The 8,409-nt window shown below is 47.1% G+C and overlaps 1 protein-coding gene across 1 annotated transcript; it reads right to left on the minus strand.

Moving 5' to 3' along the window:
• Positions 1 to 1,434: 1,434 nt before the first annotated feature.
• KCNA4 (potassium voltage-gated channel subfamily A member 4) lies at positions 1,435 to 7,928 on the minus strand. Its single transcript, XM_080687670.1, has 2 exons — positions 7,504 to 7,928; positions 1,435 to 4,391 (listed from the first exon to the last, which is right to left on the minus strand). Exon 2 carries the CDS (start codon positions 3,603 to 3,605, stop codon positions 1,635 to 1,637), a length of 1,971 nt encoding a protein of 656 aa, XP_080543796.1. The 5' UTR covers positions 3,606 to 4,391; positions 7,504 to 7,928; the 3' UTR covers positions 1,435 to 1,634.
• Between the last annotated feature and the right edge of the window lie 481 nt (positions 7,929 to 8,409).

An 8,409-nucleotide genomic window follows, 5' to 3' on the forward strand; every position in this document is an offset into this window, starting at 1 on the left:
ATAGTCTGGGGTTAAAAAGCTTGAGAAAAGTTATTCTGGGTCTTTTTTTTTTTCAAAGTTCACAGTTGTTAGAGTTCATTATGTACTGAGATACATAGTATCTTTTTTCCCAAACCTTAGGACAATCATTTTACAAAGAAAAGAAACTGAAGAAACACTGGAGAGAATAAGGCCTATTACGTATTCTGAGCTTGCTAACCGATATTTCATTATAACTTAATAGTGCAAGTCCAATCACTAGCTGTTATCTCACGTTCTAGAACACCTTGTTGTGAGTTAAACACTTATATGTGTCATAATTTCCTTTAATCATGATGGTGATGTCGAAAGCAAATGTTTTGACACAATTCTTTCTTATACCAATTTTAGCAAATAGAGTGCCAAATTCTGAGGTGAATCCCCACATTTTGCTCGTATATAGCAGCACAAAGAAATAAATTTAATAAATCTATCACTTATGTTATACATTTAATAGAAAGCTCTTAAGCCATAATCACTGTAGCATCTGGGCATCTATTTCTTCATTAATTCTTTCAGTGCATGCATTAGCTTTGGTTAAATTGTTCCGGATTTAAAGGCAGAAGAATAGGATGGTTTCAGAAACATCATTGTAACAGACCGATTTCAAAAGAATTCAGTTGCTAAATTCGACGTCATAGCCCCTTTGCAGATCAGTTATTTAGATTTTAAAAGAGAAGGGAATCTGTGCTGTTATCTCGTGGCATTTAGTCTCACACAAAGAAAAGAAGAGAACAATAAAATAGGACTAAGAAATTATTGTTCCAATGATTGTCATTGAACTGTTACATTAGTAAACATTCACAGTATGAAGTCTCTCTCAATCTCCAGCATATAAAGTAGTGCAAAGAAAAAAAAATCCAATGCTGGGATTTCTAAACAAAACTTGTTACATTTTCTCTGATGTGATTTCTCCCATATTATTAGGCATTTGCTCTCATATCTTCCCAAAATTAATAATAAAATATAAACAATTTCTAAAGACCCCTGCAGCCTTTTTAAAAGTTAATTTCCAGTTAAAAATAAACTTTAATTAAATCCAAGATAGAATTGTGACCTATATGCTATTAAATAATTCACTTTCTTTTTTTTTCTACATAGTAATTCTTAACAATTTTTAAAAAACAACTATGGAATCCAAAGACATGAGATGCTATTAAAGCACTGATAAATGACTGTTCAAATTCATTAGTTCTTACATAGTAAATACTTCAAAATGCCAACTTTTCCCATTACTGCACAATTACTAAAAAACGTTGACAATTTACTTACACATACACACACGCACACAGCACACACACACACTCATTCCACAAAGCCATCTTTACTTTTAACAACCTTTCCAGTTAATGTGCAAAATTCTTGCATCCTAATAAAAAATATAAAGATTGAGTTGCTCCTATTTAAGCCTCCCTCTTCTCCAAGATGCATCATTTATTTGATATGTAATACAAGTTTATAACAATTATGCCATGTATAACCATTAAATGGTGTACTACTGTATGCGTTGGATTCATTTGCATATTTCATTTTCATAACTGCACTCTCTATGCATAAATATATTTGGAGATGCTGGGCTTGGGGGCGAGGGGGCAGTGGCGCACGGAGAACAGGATTCACACATCAGTCTCCACAGCCTTCACGTTAGAGCAGTTGTTTTTATCCGTCTCACTGTCATCCCCCTTTCCCTGACACTTCTCCTTGGCACAGAGAGATTCCTTAACTCCTTCTTCCATCTCTAGATACTCTGACTTGTCTCCCAGAGAGGAAGAAGTAGAGCTCCGAAATTTCTTCAACAAATTAGAAGGGATGTATGGGCAACTGACTGCATTCTGTGTCAGCTGTGTCTGTTCCTCATTTTCAGTCTCTCTGTGGTAGAAATAGTTAAAGTTAGAGACAATCACTGGCACTGGTAAAGCAATGGTTAAGACACCCGCAATGGCACACAGGGACCCCACGATCTTGCCCCCCACAGTGATGGGCTTCATGTCCCCATAGCCCACAGTTGTCATGGTCACCACAGCCCACCAAAATGCATCTGGGATGCTTTGGAAATGGGTGGTAGGCTCATCTGCCTCGGCAAAGTACACAGCACTAGAAAACAGGATGACCCCAATGAAGAGGAAGAAGATCAGAAGGCCCAGTTCCCGCATGCTGGCTCGGAGGGTGTGGCCCAGGATCTGCAGGCCTTTGGAGTGCCTGGAGAGTTTGAAGATCCGGAACACTCGGACCAAACGGATGATCCTGAGGATGGCAAAGGACATGGCCTGCTGCTGCTGCCCGTTGCCGCCGCCCTGCTGCTGGGCCAGGTCCGTGCCCAGGGTGATGAAGTAAGGCAAGATGGAGACAATGTCAATGATGTTCATGATGTTTTTGAAGAAGAGAGCTTGGCTGGGACAAGCGAAGCAGCGAACCACAAACTCAAAGGAAAACCAAACAATGCAGACTGTCTCCACAATGAAGAAGGGGTCGTTGAATATCGTGTGCCCTGAGCTCTCAGGGTGGGGCAGCGAGGTGTCATTCAACAGCCCACTGTGCCCACCCGCGCTCAGAGCCAGGATGAGATCCCTATCGTCCCTGAACTCGGGCAAGGTTTCCAGGCAGAAAATGACAATGGAGATTAAGATGACCAGGACGGAGACGATGGCTATGCCCCTGGCCGGACTGGAGCTCTCCGGATACTCGAAGAGAAGCCAGATCTGCTTTTTGAATTCATTCTCCGGCAAGGCCCTGTCCTCCTCCTCTCTCACAAAGCCCTCGTCCTCCCGGAACTTGAGCAGGGCCTCCTCCCCCAGCTGGTAGAACTTCACCTCCTCTGTGAAGATGTCAAAGGGCACGTTGACCGGCCTCTTCAGGCGGCCTCCGGATTGATAATAGTACAAGATGGCATCAAAGCTGGGCCTGTTCCTGTCGAAAAAGTACTCGTTGCGCAAAGGGTCGAAGTACTGAGTCCTCTTCTCGGGGTCCCCCAACAAGGTCTCCGGGAACTGGGCCAGAGTTTTCATCTGCGTCTCAAAGCGCAGGCCGGACACGTTGATCACCACGCGCTCGCAGCAGTCGCTGTAGCGCACCGCGCTGTAGCCACCGCCGCCCCCATCATCCTGGGGCAGCAGGTCCGTGTAGGAGCCTTCATCCCCGTGGTCATCGTCGCTGTAGTAAAACCTCCCCTCCTCTTCCTCCTCCTCCTCCTCCTCTTCCTCCTCCTCCTCCTCTTCGCTCAGCTCCCTCAGGATCTTCTCCTCCGAGCCGCTGGGCATCAGGTCTGCGCAGTGAGGGAAGCTGCTGGGCCGGTGGTGGCCTTTCTTTTTCTCAGGCTGCGGTCGCCGCCTCCTGTGACTGCGTGGGCCGCTCTGAGGGTCATGGGAGGTACAGGCCCCCCGAGACTGGTGGTGGTGGTGGTGGTGGGAGCCCCCTCCGGGACCCCCGCTGCCTTCCACGGCAGCCGTGGCAGCTGCCACAGCAGCCGCTGCCGCTGCCCTCGAGTGGGCCAGCCGCTCCCGCTCCCTGGCCCGGGCCTGGGCCGCGTAACCGTAAGGCATGTGACTGTTGCACCCTGAGCTCTCCGCACTCACCATCGCAACCTCCATGGTGGTGGTTTTGGGAAATGGCTGGTTCCAGTTGTAGAAGAAGAAAGGAAAATAGGGCAGCTTTTTTTTCTTTTCTTTTTTCTCACCAAATGAAGGTAAGTTTGGAACCCTTAAGCAGATTGCTTGGAAGACTGAGGATATTTTCAGTCCAACTTTGCATTTTCTTTTTTTAAATAAGCACGCCCCATGCTCTGTCTTCCCAGGGATTCGGCATGGCTCTTCAGAGCTTGGCTGGTCCCGGTGAACAGCCTAGCACTCTCAAGCCTAAGTCAGAGAATGTCCGCGTCTCCCAGACACCTGTTTTGGGGTGGGTGTTCAAATTTGGAAATACATCTAAGGATGTGGTTGGTGATGCTGCTGCAAGATTCAAAGGCAGCAAGTCTCCGACAGCCAGCAGTTGTGCCTAGAAGATGGAATATATTTTTCTGCCATGGAAACTGTCCAAAGCTCAGTCCATCAAATTTAAGTAAAATGCAAATAAGCCTTTCGTCTTAGCACTTGCCTTCCAGTGACTGCTTAACCCATGTTAACACGAGACTTGAAGTACATCCAGCCATTGTCCCTCACACCTATCGGGATGAGCCTCCAGGCTCTCCCCTTAAGTTCATCACAGGCTTCCTGGACCCAGGGGCAATGCCAAACTATTGGCAGGGGCAAAGACCTTGGGAGGTAGAGAAGGTGCAAGATGAGGTGTCAGCAGGGGCAAACCCAGCTCTGAGGTCTCCATAGAGATCAAGAAAATGCAGAGTATCCTTCAGCTAAAATCATGCAGAAGAAGCACTTCACCTGAAAAAGGAAGGAAAACAAGCATGGAAGAAAAATAAAAAGAAGAATCAAATCATAAAAAGCAAACAGCATTTCCTTCACATACACTTCTTTCTCTTGTCCTCGAGCAAACCATATAAAGCACCAAGCAACCATAAATTTCCAAGGAACACAGGGCAGGTTGTTAAATCTCCTTCTCATTAAACATCCTTCTTTCCTTCTTCTTTGGATGTTATTTCAGCTCAGTCTATTTTCTTGTCACTTTCATCATTCCACAACAATAATGCTGTTGCTTTATAGCTATTTCCATCATGCACTGATCGTAGGCATTTAAAAAAATTTCCACTCGTAAAATATTTCTGAATATAGTGTCCTCCCCCCCGACCCTACCCCCCTTGATTCAGGATTAGAGAAGTCGGAAAAACAGTTTTTTTTAATCCAGGCTCCAGCACTTGAACAAGCTTCAATCACCTGTCTATAAACTGAGGCTAATGCAACCTCCCCATCCCACTTTGTAAGGATGTGTATGTCCTTATACCACTGTCTGAAGTAGGGGAAGGATAGAATGTGAGGACATCCGGGCATTTGGAGACTCACCAATGGCCTGTATTAAGTTGGTACTTCCTGACTCCCTGAAGCATGTCCCTGCCACCCACAATCTAGGAGCTAATCCCAGTTTCCACTTCTCTAATAATCATTTTCTCTCCTTGCAGTTCCTCCATGTTCATCTCAATGTTTCCTCCTACACTCTTTTCCAGGAATTAGCTCCTTATGTTTTAAATCCCAGTTTGTGTGGACTTCGTTTTCAGCCTATCATACTCCCCTTTTATTTAATCCATAGCTCCCATCCCCCAACTTTTCCTCTCTCTCTCTCTCTCTCTCTCTCTCTCTCTCTCTCTCTCTCTCTCTCTCTCTCTCTCCACCTTTATTTCCAATCCACCACTTCCAGATCACATCTTCCTTGCAGCCTGCTCTGTCCCCACTGTCTCTTGGTACTCCTGGCCTTCCTTCTCCCTTAGTTTAGCTTTCCCAAGGTCCATCTAACTCAACTTTTCCACCAGAACCTATAAAAGCTCCTGTCCCAATCTTCTGTCTGGTCTTGCTTCTTCCATTCTTTCATTTTATCCAACAGGACTTCTAAGAATGCAGAAGAGTGGCCCAGAGAATTGGGGAGGATAAGGACAGTTAGAATTCAGGGCATCTACTAGCTTCTATTACTAGAAGCACTTGGGGTGCAAGAGAGAAATTGTTTTCTGGAGTCATTAAAGGGATTTGGCTCTTGACCACCTGCTGCTTGCTTCTTGCTGAATCCTGTCAGCCCTAGAAGCTTAAATACACTGAGTTTTATGAAATGACAAGCAGGGAAGTGGCAAAAATATATCCCTTCCCAATCAGAATACATTCTCCTACGGCCGTGGTCGGCAAACTGCGGCTCGCGAGCCACATGCGGCTCTTTGGCCCCTTGAGTGTGGCTCTTCCACAAAATACCACGACCTAGGTGAGTCTATTTTGAAGAAGTGGTGTTAGAAGAAGTTTAAGTTTAAAAAATTTGGCTCTCAAAAGAAATTTCAATCGTTGTACTGTTGATATTTGGCTCTGTTGACTAATAATGATTTTGCCGACCACTGTCCTAGGGTAAGAGGCAAGCTTGAATGGGACATGAAACTCAGAAAATATACCTGTGAAGGTGCCTCAAATGACATTCTTCTTCCTTTGCCTGACTCCTAACATCATCTCATACTCTGAAATGTTTACCCTCAGGAGGCCTCTAAATCTGTTTTCATTGTGGAGGGTTAGGCTGACGTCCTTTAAATTCTTTCACAGGCCAAATAGCTCGAGAGTTTGCTCAGTTACTTCCCAACTCCCTCAAAGCAGTTAAAATACACTATTTAAATAAAGCCCCAGTGGAACCAAAGTGCCTGTAAATTTGTATACTATGTATACCCCTCTCCCATCCAACTGACTTCCAGAAGGTCATTAGAGGGTCTTCTCATTCACAGTTAACTCTGCAAGAGACCTAGACCTGCTCTGTTTTTGCTATACACCAAATATTTCTTAATTTTTAGTTTAGGTTTGCTAGGTTTGGTTTATCCAACTCCCCCAGCCTACAAAACGCAAATCATCCTCCTTTTGACTGGCTACCAGCTACCTCACTACCCCTAATCTTAAAGAAAAGAGAGAGACAGAAAGAAAAAGGAGGAGGAGGAAGAGGAAAAAGTAGAGGAGGAGGAGAAAAGGAAAAAAAAAAGGAAAAGGAACAGAAAAAGAAAGAAAAAAATCCTTCCACCCAACAAATCAGACTGGTTTAAAATCTCTCCTCCTTCCCAAGGTATTCATGTTAGGAGAATCTATCCAAGCCAACTCCCAGGAGCCTTTATGAGGGACACTTTGCAGGAAAATTTCCCTTCCTCTTTAACACCATCAAACTAATAGGATTTGCAGACTACCAATTCCCTGGTCCCCCAAACAACAGCCAAGCATCCTGCCTCTCCTCCTTCCACCTCCCAACAACAAGGCTGTTTTCATATCTCAGGGCTAATTTCCACAACTGTCTTAGGGTGGTACCTGAACCTTACCAGAGAGGAGGAGAGAGAGAGTGAGAGAGAGAGAGAAGAGAGATTGAGAGAATCAGAAAGGCTAACAACCGTGAGAAATATACACTTCAACGCACGCCATTTATACAGTCCCTATGTGTTGCTCAAATGCTCAGAAAATGCTCGCAAATCCAAGTGTTGGGAGAAGCAGCAATTCAAGCCCGTCCACCAGCTGTTCCCACAGGAACGGAACCGGTGAGTCTGGGATGAGGCAAAACGATGCTAAATCTAAATACCACCTCGTTGGGAAACGACATATTTAATCGCGCCCTCGCCTCCAGACCTAGGTTCCCGCTCGGGCACATTAAGCAGGGCGCATGCACCCCATCCCTGAGATTGAGAAAATAACAACTGTTGGCCCCCCGGAGCGCCGCGCAGCATCTGCACCTCCCTTCTCCCACCTCCTGGTTTATTTTTAACCGCCTTCCATTCATGCCCTTCTGTCACATTCCCGATATTATTTGTCCCTCAAATGCCCACCGCTTCTTTACAGCCAGGGGTGGAAAAGGGAAGAAAGATAAGAGAGGCATCACACTTACCATTCCCAGGAGGGGTCCAAAATATTAAAATAAAGACAATTCCCCCGGCTGGTTTTGATTTCCCCCCTCAAGCTGCAACAGCTGGAGGAGGGGAAGAAGGCTCTTGGGGGTGGAAGGAATCACGCCTGTGTGGCAGGTGGAGGCTCCAAAATATCCACGGAACAAGTTCTGTTGCCTGGCCAGGGGGCACAGAGTCCTCGCTGCAGGAGCCCAGGTGTGCGGTTCTGGGCTGCCCCGGGAAAGACCCCCCCCCCCCCCCCAAGACTTCTGGCTCCACTGGAGTTCCGCACAAGAGGGCTTGCCTGGGAAAGGAAGTCCAGGTTCCCCAGAAAAAGAACAAAATCCTAGATAGCAGCAATCACTTGTTAAGCCCGGATTCCTCCTCCAACATCCATCCCTCTCCCTCTCGCGCTGGCTGCAGAAGCAGCACACGCCTCCCGGGCCGGGAGCGCGCCGGCCGGGGGCGGGGCCAGGGCCGGGCCGGGGGTGTGGCGTTCACGCTGGTCGCCCAGGGCGCCTCCCGCGCAGCTGGGCGGGCGCAGTCACGACGCGGAGACTGCCAGCGCGCCCCCCCACCCCCAAAACTGGCCAGGCCCCCCCATGCCGAAGCTGGGGCAAAGACTGGGAATCATTCCAGGAACCCCTGGCTGTCGCTCCGGCGGCGAGGAGCTAATCCCCGAGGGAGAGCTATCCTTTGGAGCTGAAATGTGGTTCCAGACGACAGAGCCGGAGCCCCGAGAGAGATTGGGAGGTCCAGCCTTGACAACAGGGTGCTTCTGGGCGTCTTCTCTCCCTGTCCCGCTGTCTCTACAGCTCCCGTGGCACCCCCACCCCTATAACGGGCTTGTGGGGTTGGGGGCTCAGGTGCATTTCTGGTGGGGCCGAGGGCCCAGAGCCCTGGCAACA

This window comes from Plecotus auritus (assembly GCF_963455305.1).
Source record: "Plecotus auritus genome assembly, chromosome: 9".
NCBI lineage: Eukaryota > Metazoa > Chordata > Mammalia > Chiroptera > Vespertilionidae > Plecotus > Plecotus auritus.

Bases quoted from the DNA above. Each gene is read 5' to 3' on its own strand.
- KCNA4 (XM_080687670.1), bottom strand. From the start codon at position 3,605: ATGGAGGTTGCGATGGTGAGTGCGGAGAGCTCAGGGTGCAACAGTCAC.